Here is an 18238-nt window from a genome sequence, read left to right on the forward strand (position 1 = left end):
AAGAAAAAATGATGATCATTTCCTTAGAGTTAAATCTACTTTTAGATTACAAACTAAACTCTTGTTTTTATTTTATTTTTTAAAAACTCTTGTTTTTAGATTATAAAGTAAACTCACCATAACAACTTAATAAAGGATATTAGGTGTGGTTGATTGCTTCATTTTTTTTTTTTTTTTGGTACTAGGAAATTGTCCCCAAGGAGTCAAAAAAATGTATTTGATATTTGATGTTAACTACACTGTTGTTTTTTTTTAGGAGGTCTGTGGATATGTAGGTTACTGTGTCACTTCTAAAGCCAGAGTCAACTTCAAACTGCTTAACTGGATATTTCAGCATCTGCCTAAATACTGACTCAGTATGTCTGTAGAACTGCATTTTTTTATTCTTGACAATGCAGGCTATATTAGTTTGCTGGAGCTGCCATAACAAAGTGACACAGGCTGAGGGGCTTACACAACAGAAATTTATTTTCTCACCATTGTGGAGTTTGCAAATCTGAGATCAAGGTGTCCACAGGGCTGGCATCTTCTGAGGCCCCTCTTCTTGGCTTGTAGGTGGCCATCTTCTGTGACTGCAAGTGGTCTTTCCTCAGCATGTGTCTGTGCCCTAATGTCCTCTTCCTATAAGGACACCAGTCATATTGGATGAGGGTACAGCCTCATGACCTCATTTTAACCTAATCATTTCTTTAAAGACTATCTCCAAATATAGTTATATTCTGAGCTGCTGGAGGTGAGGACCTCAGCATGTGAATACGGGGTGGGGACACAATTCTGCCCATAACGCAGGCTATACTTATTTTGTTTATAACTTTAGCTGAGTTTCTCTATCTTCTTACGTTTTCCTCTGGTCTACGTGTAACCAGTAAATGTCTCTTTTGTAGGAGTATATCAGTGCTTCCCACCGTGGTGGCCTACAACAATCGGGCTCAAGCAGAACTCAAACTACAGAACTGGAACAGTGCTTTTTGGGATTGTGAAAAGGTCTTGGAATTAGAACCTGGAAACATAAAAGGTAAAAAATATTCACAGAATGCTTTGAATTTACATCAGACTTTGTTAGACCATTTGTAGACATTCACTGCAATTATACTAAGAATATTTCAAATATGCTCTAATTTCTATTATCACTGTCCCAAAATTATTTTTTAACTTCAACTTGGAATTTATTTATTTTTTAAGATTTTATTTATTTATTCATGAGAGACATAGAGAGAGGGGCAGACACATAGGCAGAGGGAGAAGCAGGCTCCCTATGGGGAGCCTGATACGGGATTTGATCCCAGGACCCCCACATCATGACCTGAGCTGAAGGCAGACACTCAACCACTGAGCCACCCAGGTGCCCCATAACTTGGGATTGAAATTCCTGGTTATTTGCATTGAAGTGGTTAATGAGCCCAGGACATTGAATAAAATATGTATCTTTTAAAAGAAATATCTCAAGCTTGCATTTGTACTATAGTGTTTTTTTTATTTTTAATTTTTTATTGTGGTAAAATACACATAACATAAAACCATCTTCATCATTTTTCAGTGTACAATTCAGTAGTATTAATATATTCATATTGTTGTGTGGTCATCACTATCCTCCATTTCCAGAACGTTTTTTGTCCTACATAACTGAAACTCTTTGTCCCTAAACGGTAACTCTCTTCTTTCCCCTCCCCTCAGCCTCTGGCAACCACTACTCTACCTTCTGTCTATATGATTTTACTATTCTAGGAATCTCCTCTAAGTGGAATTATATAGTATTTATCTTTTTGTTACTTTTTATTGAGCTACCTTTTTATCAAAAAAAAATCTGAGTATAATTTAATATAGAATTTCTGACATTTGTTAATATAATAAGCCCATGCCAAAGCTCTAGAACCTTCTGCCAGTGGCTTTGTGGGCGTTTCTGCCTACATGTTCATAGATATGTGCCTAGAACTAACTATAGTTTTTTACCAAAACCTACTCTGTGTTTGGATTTCCTGTCTCAGTGGCTGTACAGCCTTGCTGTTGTCTGAGTCTGACTATACACATTAGACTCCACTCTCCATTTCTGTTATTGAGAAAGAATCACTCCACAAGGCAGCAGCATAATTTATATTAAACTCTGTTTTTTTAAATGTCATGGATATAAACACTTCATTTTTTCTACTTGGAATGTACCCTTGTGTGCCTGTGAAAATGTGTGTGCAGAAGCTGTGGGTATGCTGAGGGGAAACCCTAGAGCATCAGCCCTTACTGTCATTGCCACGGATTGCCCTTCTTTCACCGGCAAAAATCTCTTGTGCCTTTATTTTGTCTCTATCACAGAGAATGGGAAGGCTCCCAGTTTTAGGAGGTGGCAAAAAGTTTTGTGATCTTCTGATGGGCCCATACCAACACTGTGCCAGGCCCTGGGCCAGTTACTTGACGTGTATTAACTTCACTGATTTCACAATAGCTGATAGAGGTGCAGGTGCTATTGTTAGTACACTCATTACAGAAAGTGGAAACTGAGGCATGGAAAAATAAAGCAATTCACCTATGGTCACACAGCTAGCAAATGGCAGAGACAGGACTCAACGCTGGGCAGCAGACTCTAGAACCCACATTCAACCATAAGGTTCATCTTCTGCTACCAGAGTGACTTTACGTTTCCATTTTCCCTTGTTTGAGTAATTTCAAAAGCACTAGAATCTTCACTATTTAAGAAACGAACTGGATAGGGGCACCTTGCTGGCTTGGTGGTTGAGTGTCTGCTTTTGGCTCAGGTCGTGATCCCTGGGGATCGTGTTTTGCATCAGGCTGCCCTTAGGGAGCGGGCTTCTCCCTCTGCCTGTGTCTCTTCCTCTCTCTGTCTCTCTCATGAGTAAATAAATAAAATCTTTTAAAAAAAATGGGTAGAGCCAAATCTAGTATGAGTAGGGCTATAAAACATTAAGAAGTCTTATTTTTTACTTAAGTGAATAACTTCCTTTCCAAAACTTTATGTTTTACTCAAAATATAAGTGTTCTAAGTGCAGTGTGGTATTTTGATTCATCCTGCAACAGGAAAAGGCATTATGGGAAAATTGATGAAATCCAAGTAAAGCCTGTAGTTTATAGTATTAGGCCAATGTTAATTTCTTAGTTTTGGCAAATATTCCATTTTTATGTAAGATGTTAGCATCAGGGAAATCTGGAAGGAGATATATGAAAACTATTATCTTTGCAACTTTCTCATATATCTAAAATTATTTCAAAACTAAAAAGTTAAAAAAATTATAACTGCCATATCATGTTCTTTATGGTGTTCCCTTCTGAGTAATAATGGTAATAGCTAACCATGTATTTAAAGTATAATGCAATGATTTTGATTAAGTTTATGACAAAATGATTTATCCTGTAGATTTTCATGGCTCACTCTAACACTAAAATCAAATTGGCCAAATGTATGTTTTAAAATAGCATATTAAAATATATCGGATATAAATTTCTCATTTTTCACAATTTCCAAGCCTCATTCTTTTTAAAATAATGACTTACCATACAAAGGTCTCTCATTATACATGGAAAATTATGGGACTCTAAAGACATTCATTATCAGTATTAAAGAACTGCCGAATTATTTGAAGTATACAGATCTGATGCAAATGACCAAAGTACTCAGTTTCCGAACTGAGCTGACCTCCTCCTCATCAGGGTTCTGTCCATTCCCTGTGTGAAATACCTTCGTCTAATCATTTTAGAGATTGCTATAAAGGCTTCATTAACGGCTTGTATTCTGAGCTATCTGCTGATCAGCAATATACTAAATTTGAGGAAAGGATTTTCTCAATTTTTATCAAGTGGCAAAGTACTGCTAACGATGATTATTAGGAGGAAAGTGTTCACATTCCATGAAAAGCTTCCCGGAACTGCAGTGCAGCCTGGCATCGGCAGGTCTGGAGTCGGCAAGCACTTGGAGCGGGCAGGGCCTGGGGCTGCGCCGGGCCTGGTGCCTAAGGCAGCCTCTTCTGTTTATCCCACCACCATCTTCTGGACATGTACGCACAACAATATGAAAATGGGTGTAAGCTTTGCACGATTGCAGGCGAAATGATTCTATTTGTATTCTTCCCCTTGAAAAATAAGTTCTAACCATGATAACCAAATGTTAAAAAATTAACCTTTGGAGGTGAATTTTCAGCTCTTCTTCGCCGTGCCACTACCTATAAACATCAAAACAAGCTTCAGGAGGCTCTCGAAGATTTGAATAAAGTACTGAATGTTGAACCTGATAATGAATTGGCCAAAGTAAGTACAGAAAGGATTCCTCACCTGATTCTATTAGTTATTATTTCTGTATTTATGTTAAAATGACTTCGGTCTTGCTGGATGATCGATATTGAGAATTAGTTCCCAGCTTTAAAACTAGATATATCACAAAAGAAAAAAAAACACAACTAGGTATATCCTCATGCCCTAAATTATTAATATCTATTCAAAGTGGAAGAAAGTAGGCTCTTAAACTATATAAAACTGTAAGCCTACTTCTGAAGGGCATTTTATTTAGACACAGAACGTTGTTTATAAGGTGTCCATGTGTTGATCTAGTACATTTATATATTGTAATATGATCAGCACCTTAGCTTTATCTAACACCTGTCAGTCACATCACATAATTATTTCTTTTTCTATGGGTAAGAGCAATTAAGATTTAGTTTCTTAGCAACTTTGAAGTTTAGAATACAGTATTGCTGACTATAATCTCTACTCTGTGCCTTAGCTCTCCAGGACTTATTTATCTACTAATTGCAAGTTTGTGCCTTTAAGCAACATCTCCCCAGTGCCCATACCTCCCTAGCTCTTGGTAATAACCATTCCTTCTGTTTTTATGAGTTTGGCTTTTTTGGATTTCACATACAAGTGATATATCACACAACAAGGATGTTTGATTTTTCTCTTTCCTGTAGTGTTGTAGGCAATGCTTTTCACTGAGCCGATCTCAATTTATTATGTAGAGTGTTATAGAAGTTTCCTAGGTAGGATTAAGCACATTCCTGGGTAGGATTAAGGCATTCCGTGGCCTTAGAAGAGTACATTGTAAGCATTAGCACCACTGACAGTGTTCACTGCCTGACTGAGCAGACTGGCTCACATATGCACTCTGGGGGCTGTTTTGAGGCCTAAAGAATAGAGGTAAATGTTGAGAACTGTCAAGAGTCTGAGGTTTTACCCTACTTGCAGATTAACGAGGTGGCCTAGCAGAAGAGATGAGGCTCCTGGGTCAGACACAGAGGACTGTGTTATTCACACAACAGCAAACTATGAACTTCAAGTTCGCGTCAGCTCCCTGAGCCCCCAAGTCCCATGGGGATGGTGCAGAGTGGCCCACATAGAGCCCACATAGAGCTGCACACTCATCGGGTTTGTATCACAATTTAGGAAAGTGCCGTCTTTTATAACTTGATACAAGTAAACCTGTCCAAAATTCTGTTCAGGAGGGAACCATCTTTATTTACTAGAGAGCAAACAAACGTACTCTCTTCTCTGAAGAGAAATACTCTGTTTTCCAAGACTTCTCAGTAACAGACATCCTGAAAGAGATAGTCCAGAACAAATGTTATTTATGTCTCTGCTCACAACATAGAAATGTGAGAAACCCATGAAGAACCATCGTCCAGCAGTAAGTTGTCACTGTTTCCACATGCATCTGTCAGGTTATCTGTCTCACTCTCTCACAGTGGCAGCCAGTGTCCCTAGTGTATTTGTCAATTTAGCATTTCAGTGAATTAGGTTTAGGGCCCCCCTGAAGAACACATCTTTTTCCCATAGTACTTTCATTTTGTAGTGGTATATTTATTGAAAAGTTAGCATGACAATGTTCTAAAAAATATTTAAAACAATGTCACTACCCAATGCGATTTCATGTTTACATATTAACTTTCAGAACTTAACCATTTATATCTTAACCACATGCAAAGATTAACTCAAAATGAGTATCTCAGTGTAAAACCTGGACTATAAGAGTTCTAGAGAAAATATAAGATAAAATATTAAGGCCTTGGATTAGACAAATATTCATTAGGTATGATATGATATAATGGCACAATCCACAAAAGAAAAAGTTGGTAAATTGGACTTCATCGAAATTTAAAAGTTTTGCTCTTTGAAAGACACTATAAGAAGAAAAAAAGACAGACTGGAAAGAAATATTTGCAAATTGTGTATCCACCAAAGAACTGTGACATCATGAATATATACATATATTCAACTTATAATAGCTTTACTTATGATTTTTTGACTTTATGATGGTGCAAAAGTGGTACATATTCAGTAGAAACTGCACTTTGAATTTTCATTTTTTTCCAGGCTAGCAATATGCTGGGCAGGGGTAGTAAGCCACAGATCCCAGTCAGCCATGTAATCACAGGAGGAAACCAATACACTCAAAACCATTCTGTGTCCATGCAACCATTGTGTTTTTTACTTTCAGTATAGTATTCAATAAATTACATGAGATACTTAACACTATATTATAAAATCGGCTTTGTATTAGAAGATTTTGCCCAACCATAGGCTAATATAAGTGTTCTGAGCACAATTAAGGTAGGCTAGGCTAAGCTATGATGTTTGGTAGGTTAGGTGTTATAAATGGATTTTCTTTTTTAAAAATTTTTAATATTTTTGTATTAAGGAACTTTAAATTTTATTTAAATTCAATTAATTATCATATAATGTATATTGGTTTCAGAAGTAGAGGTCAGTAGAGGTCAGTGATTCATCAGTCTTATTTAATTCCCAGTGCTCAGTACATCATATGCCCTCCTTAATGTTCATCACCTACTTATCCCTATCCCCTACCCACCTCCCCTCCAGCCATCCTCAGTTTGTTTCCTATAATTGAGTCTCTTACAGTTTGTCTACCTTTCTGATTTCGTCACGTTTTATTTTTTTCTTTTCCCCATGATCCTGTTTTGTTTCTTAAATTCCACATATGAGTGAGATCATATGATAATTGTCTTTCTCTGAATTATTTCACATAGCATAACATCCTGTAGTTCCTTCCACATCATTGCAAATGGCAAGATTTCTTTCTTTCTTTTTTTTTGGATGGCTGAATAGTGTTCCATTGTACATATATACCACTTCTTTATTTCTTTATTCATTCATCTGTTGATGGACATCTGGGCTCTTTCCATAACTTGGCTAATATGGACATTGCTGTTATAAACATTGGGGTGCAGATGCCCCTTCAGATCACTACATTTGTATCTTTAGGGTAAATAACCAGTAGTGCAGTGGGTTGTACAGTAGCTCTATTTTCAACTTTTTGAGGAACCTCCACACTGTCTTCCAGAGCGGCTGCACCAGTTCGCATTCCCACCAACAGTGTAAGAGAGTTCCTCTTTCTCCACATCCTTGCCAACATTTGTTGTTTCCTGTCTTGTTAATTTTAGCCATTCTGACTGGTGTGAGGTAGTATCTCATTGTGGTTTTGATTTGTATTTCCCTGATGGCGAGTAATGTTGAGCATTTTTTCATGTGTCTATTGCCCATTTGTATGTCTTCTTTGGAGAAATGTCTGTTCATATCTTCTGCCCATTTCTTGATTGGACTATGTGTTCTTTGGGTGTTCAGTTTGATAAATTCTTTATAGATTTTGGATACCAGCCCTTTATCTGATGTATCATTTGCAAATATTTTCTCCCATTCCTGTAGGTTGCCTTTTGCTTTTGTCGACTGTTTCCTTTGCTGTGCAAAAGCTTTTTATCTTGATGAAGTCCCAGTAGTTCATCCTTGCCTTTGTTTTCCTTGCCTTTGGAGACATGACTAGCAAGAAGTTGCTGTGCCTGAGGTCAGAGAGGTTTCTGCCTGTGTTCTCCTCTAGGATTTTGATGGATTCCTGTCTCATATTTAGGAGGTCTTTCATCCATTTTGAGTCTTGTAAATGCATTTTCAACTTAGAACGGGGTTATGGAGTTATCAACACATAACCCCATTGTAAGTTGAGGAAGATCTGTAGGAACTGCAAAGAACTCTCAAAACTCAATAATAAGAAAACAAACAGGCAAATAAAAAGATAAGCAAAATATTTGACTGCCAGACTCTTCACCAAAAGAGATATGTGAATGGAAAATAAGCATATGAAGAGATGCTCAAGATCATTAGTCACTAGAGAAATGTAAATTAAAATCACAAGAGATACCATTGCAAACTTGTTAAAATAACCCAAATTACAAAGAGTGACCATACCAAGCAAGTGTTGGTGGGGATATGGAGGATCTGACAGTATTAGGAATATAAAACGATACTACCACTTTGGAAAACAGGTTAGCAGTTGCTTAAGAAGTTAAACATAAAATCATGCACCTACCATATGATCTAACCATTCCAATCATACTTATTTACCCAAGAAAAATGCAAGTATATATCAATACAAAGATTTATTCACAAATATTCATAATGGCTTTGTTATCACCAAAATTAAAAACAACCTAAAATGTCCTTCAGTAAGTGAATGGATAAACAAATTGTATTATGTCTATACTATACAATACTGCTCAGCAGTAAAAAGAAATAAACTGATAGAAATGCACAATGTGGATAAATTTCAAAATAATTATGCTGAGAAATAAGACAAAACAAGAGTACATAGGATGATTCTATTTATATAAAATCCTAGAAAATGCAAACTAACCTATCATGAGGGAAAGAACAGCAGTTGCAGGGAGAGGCAAATGGGAGATATTACAAAGAAATGGGAAGAAACTTCTGGGAATGATGAATATTATGTCAAAACCTATCAATATGTGCATTTTAAGCATGTGATTTTTGTCAGCTATGCCTCCTAAGCTGTTAAAAATGGGCATGGGGCAAAGGGAAATGTTTCTATATATATATATATTTTTTTTTTCATTCTGGTTGGCATAAAACATAGAATTTTCAACATTAAAAACGTGTCATGATTTTATTTGTATAAAACTATCTGTACATATGTGTAAAAACATCTAAGAATGTCAGAATGTTGTTATCAGAGTGGCAGGATTTCAGATGATTTTTTTTTCATGCTCATTAATGCTTTCAGTTTTTGACGACAGACATGTATGATTATAATCAGACAAAGCAATGAAGTTGTTTGAAAAAACAAAAGTCACCATAAAAAGTGTTGTCCTATGTATCTTTATTCACTTTTTAATATCTTCATACTCCTACCTGATAGAATGGTTATATTTTTAATTAAAGGAAAACGTTTTCTTTAACATGGTGTTTATGTTGCAGAAGACCTTGTTGGAGGTTGAGAGAGATATGAAAAATTCTGAACCTGCATCTAAGACTCAAACCAAAGGGACGAGGATGGTTATCCAGGAAGTAGAAAATTCAGAGGATGAAGGTGGAAAGGACAGTGGAAGAACACACAAAGACGGCAGTGGAGTTAAGAGTAAATCATCTCTTCTCTTTTGGTTCTTCAAAAACATCCCTTTTTATATGATGAGCTGGCTCAAATTTTCTAGTACTACCAGAATTCTTAGTCTATCAAACTTTTTCTAGCTTCACCATATGAAGTCACAAGCAAGTTTTTGTTTGTTTGTTTAGAGAGGGGAAGAGGCAGGGGGAGGGGCAAAGGGAGAGGGAAGGAGAATCAGGACCATCCTGGAGCCCTACATGGGGCTTGATATCATTGGGTCATGGGGTTATGACCTCAGGGTCATGAGATCAGCTGGAATCAAGAGTCAGATGCTTAACCCACTGAGCCACCCAGGTGCTCCGAGTTTTTTCTTTTCTTTTTTTTTTTTTTTTTTTTAAGATTTTATTTATTTATTCATGAGAGACACACAGAGAGAGAGAGAGGCAGAGACACAAACAGAGGGAGAAGCAGGCTCCTTGCAGGGAACCTGATGTGGGACTCCATCCAGGGACTGGGATCACGCCCTGAGCCAAAGGCAGATGCCCAACTGCTGAGCCACCCAGGCATCCCACTTCGTGTTTTTCTTAATAGAGTCTTCCAAACCCATTTTTCTTTTTTAACTTGGCACCTTTCTCTCACGTTCAATTCCTGATTATCGTGGTATATTGACATAATTGATAATTTGCAAGTTAACCTTAAATCCCTCTCCTAGATGATTGTTCTGTATATATCTGCTTGGTTGTAAACCAAACATGTTGCCTTCACTGAGGGTACAGGACAAAAATGAATGAATGCATTACTGGGAAATTGCTGTATGAGCCCCTCAAAAAATATTTTTAAATATGCAAAAGAAATAGGTATAATTTTACTTCTGGTATAATTTTTTTAAAAGAATCTAGACTAGATAAAGCTTCATCTTTATAATATAAGACAATGACAGTTACGTCACCTTTAAGGGGGAAAGATGCGCTACTCCCTGAAGAAGTGGAGGGATGAATTTACCTCTTTCCTGAGAGCCCCTGAACAACCAAAGGGAAAGTAACAGTTTTGAAAATCATTCATAGGCAAAAATCAACTTGTAAGTAATAAAACAGAATAGTTTAATTTTGAGAGAAGAATAGAAAGTGTTCAGTTCATTCAACTTAAAAAAATGAAGGTTTTTTTTAGTGCCAAATATAACATAAAATCCACATCTTGACAAAATATCAGTAAAATCGGGGTAAAGACAAAAGGACAGAAAAGAAGGGAGGAAGAGAGAAAAAGAGAGTAAGAGCACTAAAGAGATGGTAAAGGAAGACAGGGCATCAAAAGAACAAAAAAGAAGTTAAAGTGATTAGTTTTTCAAGGATTGAGACTCACCTTTCAGCCAGATTTTACATAAATTCTGGCAGCAAATGTTATTCTAAGGGCTTATGTTTATCTTAAGGTATCAAGCCAAGTGTCTTAAAATTAAAGGAAATCATTGGCGCAGCCCGGGTGTCTCAGCGGTTTAGCGCTGCCTTCAACCCAGTGTGTGATCCCGCAGTCCCGGAATCAAGTCCCACCTCGGGCTCCCTGCATGGAGCCTGCTTTTCCCTCTGCCTGTGTCTCTGTCTCTTGCTTTCTGTATCTCTCATTAATAAATGAATAAAATCTTCAAAAAAAAATAATTGAAAATCTTAACTGAACAAAATACGGTATAAACTAGATCAGTTGATCCTGTTTGTAAATTATTATTTAAAAATTTACATAGTAAAAGTGGACTTTTTTGGTATGCGGTTCTATCAAGCATGTGTAAAATCATGTGACAGGATACAGAGCAATTTCATTACACCAAAGACTCCTTGCTCTTCTTTTAGCCAAATGATTCTCTCACTTCAAACCTTGGTAACCATTTGTCTGTCACAAATTCTTCAAATTTTGGGGGTTTGGGGTGGCAACGCAGTTTTTCCTCTCCCACAGGAATTGTTGACAATTGTTAGATCACTTAGTATTGTCCCACAAGTCCTTGAGGCTTTCTTCTTTTTTTCTCATTCTTTCTGAAATAACAGAAGGTTGAAAAATTTCTATTGATCTATATTCAAGTTCACTGATTTTTTTCATTCTCTGATGCCAAATCTACTGTTTTTCCATTTTAAAATTTCTATTTGGTACCTTTCTTTTTCTTTTTTTTTTTTTTTTAATCTTCAACTTCTATGCAAAGTTTTTAAATCTTTCTATCCATTTCAGTAGTGTTTGCCTTTCTTTCTTGGAGCATGGTTATAACAGTCACTTAAAGTCTTTGAGAATTCACCTCTGTGTTACCTGAGGTTTGGTATTGATTATCTTTTCCCTTGCCAGATGTTAAGGTTTTCTTTCTTCCTTGTTTTGTACTGTATACTAGCAACTTCAAATATTATGGTATGCGATTTTCAGTCCTATTTAAATCTTCTGGAGAATATTTTTTCAGCAGTTCATCACTTGGTTAGGTTTGGGTAGCAGTTTTCCTACATGACTTCTGTGCACTATGGTTCTAAAGTCAGTTCAGTTTCAAAACCTTTGCAATGCCACTTGCATCTGTCCTACCTGTATACCACTCTGTTACTACCCAGGGTCTGGGCAGTGGTCTTCCTCTGTAATTCACTTCTCAAAACTTGAAGTATGATGCTTAAGGTCACTTTATGGATATGGATCACCTGGAAGCTTAGCCCAGTTCATGTACAATTGTTTTCTGTGATTCTTCCCTACTCTTTGTAGCACCCCAAGGTTTTACTTCCTATTCGTCTACCTAGAAAGCCAGGCTTTTAATTTCCCCTTTCTGTTGCACACTTCCCATGATCCTGTGCCTCCAGGACTGAGCAGCAAGAGGACAGAGAACAGCAATGGGGACACTGTGGGGACTCCACAGTTTCTCAGGAGAGAGAAAAAGAATTCCTTTCCCTCTGAATTTTATGTACTTACTTGGCTGCTGCCGCCACTGTAGCTGTTGTAGGATAGCTTGGGGCTGGCATTGGACAGAAAGGAAAAACAAAACAAAAAAGAAACCAGGATCTCTCTCCAATAGGTATCTGCTGTCTTGTTGCTTTAGATAAATAATAGATGGCTTCTCCTGAAGCTGTTTCTGTCCATACCCAGCACACCAGCTCTGGGTTTTGGACAGCCTTTGAACCAGGTTAAGAGATGACAGAGGAAAGAAAAATGAGGAACTCACTGCTGGTCTGGTGGTATTTCAGGTTCTCGATCCTTTTTGCAGCTGGCCTACTGCCATTTCCTTTTTGGTGTCCTTATTTGGCTGCTCCATCAATTCTGTTTCAGGTTTTTAGTTATATTTAGTGGGAGAGATGAGTGGAATGTGTTTATTCCATCTTGACAGAGCTGCCCTCCTCAGTACTATTTTTTGAAGGATTAGCACATTCGAAGAACTATGAAAATTGCTTTACATAGATTATTTAACCCTCAAGGAAACTATAACCCACACTTTTATAGATTAGGCAGTGGAAGCCTAGAAAGGTTGTTATATTTGTATGGGCTGTAAATCACATGGCTAGGATGTGGCCCTAAACCTGTGTGACTCCAAATTCTGTCTCATCAAAGTGGTTACTGGATGCCAACTAGGGAAGTATAGGTTCTATAAAATCCAAACTGATCATCCCTAGGCTACATTGTCAAAGAAACAGACATAATTTGGTATTTATCTTCTTTGTGCTCATGGATATTGTACCAACTCTTACCTGGAGCTGAACATATGTTGAGGAGCAAGTGAGTTAAAGACTAATGTGATAATTTTTTATTAAAAAAGAGCATAGGAACTGAATAGACATTCTTCTGAACAACACATTCACATGGCCATTGGGCATAGGAAAAAGGTGCTCAATCAACATCACTAATCATCAAGAAAATGCAAATCAAAAAAAACCACTAAGATATTGCCTCAAATGTGTTTGAATGGCCACCAAAGAGACAAGAGCTAACAAGTGTTGGCGAAGATGTAGAGAAAAGGGAACCCTGTGCACAATTGGTGGGAATGGAAACTGATGCAGTCACTATAAACAATAGTATAGAGGTTTCTCAAGAGATTAAAGTAGAACTACCATATGGTCCAGTCATCCCATTTCTTGTATGTCCAAAAGAAATGAAACCACTATCTTGAGATATTGGCACCCCATGTTCATTGCAGCATTCTCAATAGCCAAGGCATGGTAATGTCACAGGATTTTTCCTTTGGTGTCCATGGTCATACTACTCAAAGAATGAAGGGTAGACCAGACAGTGGTGGGCAGTGAAGCAAGGTTTATTGAGTGCTAGTACAAAGGTTCCCAAAGAAGGAGAGGACCTGAGAAGGAGTTTCTAAGTCTAGAGGCTTTTATGGGCTTGTTGTTTTAATCATTAACCCTCCCTAAGTCTGTCATCCAATTAGGTTTTTGTCATCTATCAGGTAGGAAAGGGTAGAGGGCCTCCTCCAGGGTGGTGTAAAATCCTGTTAAGGGTGGTTTCCTCTTAGGGCAGGGCCCCTTGTCCCTACCTGGCTTTCTTCCACCTATCCTTCATCAGTAACAATGTCCTTCAGCAGATAAATGGATAAAGAAAATGTGAGACACACTCGCATACACTATAACATTAGGCTATAAGAAGAAGAAGATCTGCCATTTGCAAAAACATAGGTGGACCTATAGGACATTATCCTAAGTGAAATGAGTCAGAGAAAGACAAATACTGTATGATCTCACTTATGAGTAGAATCTAGGAAAAACCCTAACCTGTAGAAATAGAGAGTAGAACAGCGGTTGCCAGAGTAGAGGTTTTGGGGATTAGTTGGTCAAAGAGTACAATCTTCCACTTATGAATAAGTTTTGGGGAGGTAATGTGGGAGCTACAGTTAATATATGATAATGATAATATATGATAATGGTGGCTACAGTTAATATATGATAATACTTGAAAGTTGCTAAAAAAAAAGATCTTAAATGTTATAAAAAAAGGTTAGCGAGGTGATCGATGTGTTAATCTTACTGTGGTAATCATTTTGCAATATATAAAATCATATTGTACACTTTAAATGTACAGAATACTATATGTCAATTATATCTCAATAAAGCTGGAGGGGGAAAGATACTAAAAAGGCCCTCCTCTCACATAGAGATAAACAGGAAAGGGCTAGAAATGTGAGTCAGGATTGTTGTATAATGTCATTTAGTAGATTGATGTTTCTCTCCAAGTTAGGTAGCTATCCCTAACATCAGAACCACAGAGAAACAATATTCTGATTCAGATCGCCAAGCAGCCAGAGCTTTAAGAGAACCATTTCTCTTTTTTTTCTTAATTTCTTTTTTATGGAGGGTGGGGCTTGTGTGGGGGGGCGTAGGATGGGGGAGGGGCAGAGGAAGAGAGAGAGAGAATTTTAATCAAGCTCCACCCCCATTGCAGAGCCTGACACAGGGCTCCATTTCCAAACCCTGAGATCATGGCCTGAGCTAAATCAAGAGTCGATGCTCAAAGAATTGAGCCACCCAGGCGCCCCTAAGAGAACCATTTCTGATCTTGTCATTTGTGCCCCTTGATAATTATTTTGTAGATTAGGGAATACATAAAAATATGTGAGATTCAGAAAGCAAAAATGTCTTGATAGGAATATAAATCTTAAGACCAGTTAATTCCCTTTTATCAGGAAAGCAAATCAAGATTAGGTGGAATCAAGGCCTGAAGCCCAGAAGTAGTCCTTTTAAGATGAAATAAAGTCAATAGGACTATCTTATGCTCACCTCTACTAAGTTCCACTGTTAGAGGACATGTAAAAAAGAGGTCCTGGAGCCTTGGCAAGGCAGGAGAAATCCAAGTTACTTTTAGGAAATAACAATGTCCAGAGGAAGATTATCAGGATGGAATCCTTGCGTGTGTTTCCCCACCCCACCACATTCTAAGAAGAATTCTTAGTCATTATGGGGTATGATGCAGGGAGCCCTGAAGACTATGGGAAAATGCAGCTTTTAATGTTGTGTAACCTCAGCTGATAATGCTGCTCTCCAGTAAGTGCCATTCGGGTTGGCCAGGCACACTTCATCCTGACTGAGGTATAACATTAGCCAGTGGATTTAATTTAGTAGCTGACAATTATTGATCACCTATTCTATATCAGGTACTGAGACAAGACAATTGACAGTTGCCCTTCTAAGGACTAGTATGAAGAAATACCTATTTGCCAGGCTGATTAGATCTGAGGACTTGAGTTCCTGAGCTTTCTTGGGAACACCCATCTATTTGTTTTTCTTCTCTTCACTGAGAGCATTTAGATGTGACCATCATCATAAAACTAGCTGTCAGAGACTTTGGTATTAATTTTATCTTCTTACAGAGTCTGTAAGAAGTAATCGGAGGAAAGTAAGTATCTAGCCTCACTTGTGCTGTTGCTTATTCCCCACTTAAAAATGAAATATAATGGGCAGCCCCCGTGGCCCAGCGGTTTAGCGCCGCCTTCAGCCCAGTGCGTGATCCTGCAGTCCCAGGATAGAGTCCTACCTCGGGCTCCCTGCATGGAGCCTGCTTCTCCCTCTGCCTGTGTCTCTTCCTCTCACTCTCAGTCTCTCTGTCTCTCTCATGAATAAATAAATAAAATCTCAAAAAAAAAATGTAAGAAAATTAAATAGTAACTCAAAACAAGAATAAAATGCACTTATTTCTCTTGTCCTAGAATTGGTGGGATCAGGAAGGTGGAACAGTAGGGATTTCAAGGAGTTAAAACAATAGATAAAATCATGAAAAGAAGACTGAATGATGTTGACTGTGTAAAAGTGAAAAACCTGTACCAGTTAGATGCTATCAAAAAATTAAAAGGTAAATGACAAACTAGGAAAAATGGCAAGGGGTTGATAACGTCTTAATATGAAGAGCTTTTACAAAACAGTAAGAAAATGTTGAAAGAGCCCAGTACCATATGAACAATAAATCACTAATGAAGAAATCAGATGATCAACAGATTTTGTATGGCTAACAAAAAAAGAAAATTAAAGATAGATTCTTTTTCTCTCCCATCAAATTGGCCAAGATGTGGATAAAAAGGGGGAAAAAAAGTATTCTTTGTTGTCAAGGGTAAAATGAAATAAGCATTTTTTTTGAGATATCCATATATCATAAAATTCATCCTTTTCAAATTCAGGGGATTTTAATATATTCACAAGGTTGTACAACCATCACCACTGTCTAATCCTGGAACATTTCTATCATCACAAAAAGAAACCTCATGCCCATTAAAAGTCACTTCTATCTCCCTCTCGTGGCAACCGTTAATCTGCTTTCTATGTCTATAGATTTGCCTGTGCTGAGTATCTCCTATAAATGCAGTCATACAGTATGTGGCCTTTTGTGTCTGGCTCCTTTCACTTAGTGTAATATTTTCAAGGTTTATCCATGTTGCAGCATGTATCAGCACTTCATTCCTTTGTATGGACAAATAATATTCCATTGCATGGATCATACCGCGCATACTCTCTATCCATCTGTTGATGGACATTTGGCTTATTTCCACTTTTTTGGCTCTTATGAATGGCGTGGCTATGAAATTCATGTACAAGCTCTGTGTGTGTACATATGTTTTTAACTTTATTGGGTATATAACTAGGAGAAGAATGCTGGATTATATGATAACTCTGTGTTCAACTGTGTGTGTGTGTGTGTGTGTGTTTAACTTCTTGAGGAACTGCCAGACTATTTTCCAAAGTGGCTACACAATTTCATAGCTTTTTTTTTTTTTTTCAGCATGTAAAAATCCAACACCTATTTGTTAGACTATTCTTTCCCCATTGAATTGACTGGACATCCTTGTAAAGAATCAATTGGCCATGGATATATGGGTTTATAGACTCTTGGTTCTATTCTATTGGCCTAAATTACTCTTCTGTCATACCACACCGTTTTGATTACTAAAGCTTTTAGTAAGTCTTGAAATCAGAAGTGTAAGTCCTTTGATTTTGTTCTTTTCTGAGATTGTTTTGACTATCCTGGACCCCTTGAAATTCCGTATGGATTTGAGGATCGGCTTTTCCATTTCTGCAAAACAGGCTGTAGAATTCAGATAGCGATTATGTCAGATCAGTAGATCACTTTGGGTATTTTAAGTCTTCCTACCTATGATCAAGAGATCTTTCCTTGGTTTTCTCCCAGTAATGATTTGTAGTTTTTGGTATACGAGTCTCTCACCTCCTTGGTTAAATGTATTCCTAAATATTTTACTTGCTTGGATGCTATCTTATATGGAATTGTTTTTGTAATTTTCAGATTGTTCATTACTAGTGTATCTTGCACCCTGAAACTGCTGAATTTGCTTTTTAGCCCTGGCAGTAGTAATGTGTGTGTATGTATTCTTTAGGTATAAACCCTCCAAATATATACATATATATATTATATATACATAATATATAAATTATTATGTCAGTTAATAAATAGTTTTACTTTTCCTTTCCAATATGGATGCTTATTATTGTTATTTTTTTCTTGCCTAATGGATCAGGCTACAACTTCCAGTACAGTGTTGAGTAGCTGTGGTGAAGACAGCATCCTTATCTTGTTCCTGATCTTCAGGGGAAAGTTTTCAGGGTTTCACTATTGAGTATGATGTTGACTGAGTTTTTCATAAGTATACTTTATCATGTTGAGAAATTTCACTTCTGTTCCTAGTTTTCTATTTTTTATCATGAAAGGGTGTTGGCTTTTACCAGATGCCTATTCAGTATTAGTTGTGATCATGCGTTTTTTTTCCTCCTTATTCACTAATGTGTCACATTGTATATTAATCTTATACTGTTGAACTACTTTCTGAGATAAATCCCACTTGGTCATGGTATATAATCCTTGTATCACACTGTTGAATTCGGTTTGTTAGTATTTTGTTGAGGATTTTTGCATCTACCAACTACCCCCACTACTGAAGGCTGCTGAAGTAAGTCC

General features: G+C 37.2%; 1 protein-coding gene across 2 annotated transcripts in view; it reads left to right on the top strand.

Annotated features, from left to right (window-relative positions):
• Window positions 1-18238, top strand: part of SPAG1 (sperm associated antigen 1) — a 61413-nt gene that overhangs the window by 17510 nt on the left and 25665 nt on the right. For both annotated transcript variants that reach the window (XM_072774023.1, XM_072774025.1), the window contains exons 8-10: window positions 885-1015; window positions 4142-4248; window positions 9217-9376. In XM_072774023.1, coding sequence (XP_072630124.1) covers window positions 885-1015; window positions 4142-4248; window positions 9217-9376 — 398 coding nt within the window. The remainder of the gene's footprint in view (window positions 1-884; window positions 1016-4141; window positions 4249-9216; window positions 9377-18238) is intronic.

The sequence above is a fragment of the Canis lupus genome, chromosome 14, assembly GCF_048164855.1.
Source record: "Canis lupus baileyi chromosome 14, mCanLup2.hap1, whole genome shotgun sequence".
Classification (NCBI taxonomy): Eukaryota; Metazoa; Chordata; class Mammalia; order Carnivora; family Canidae; genus Canis; species Canis lupus.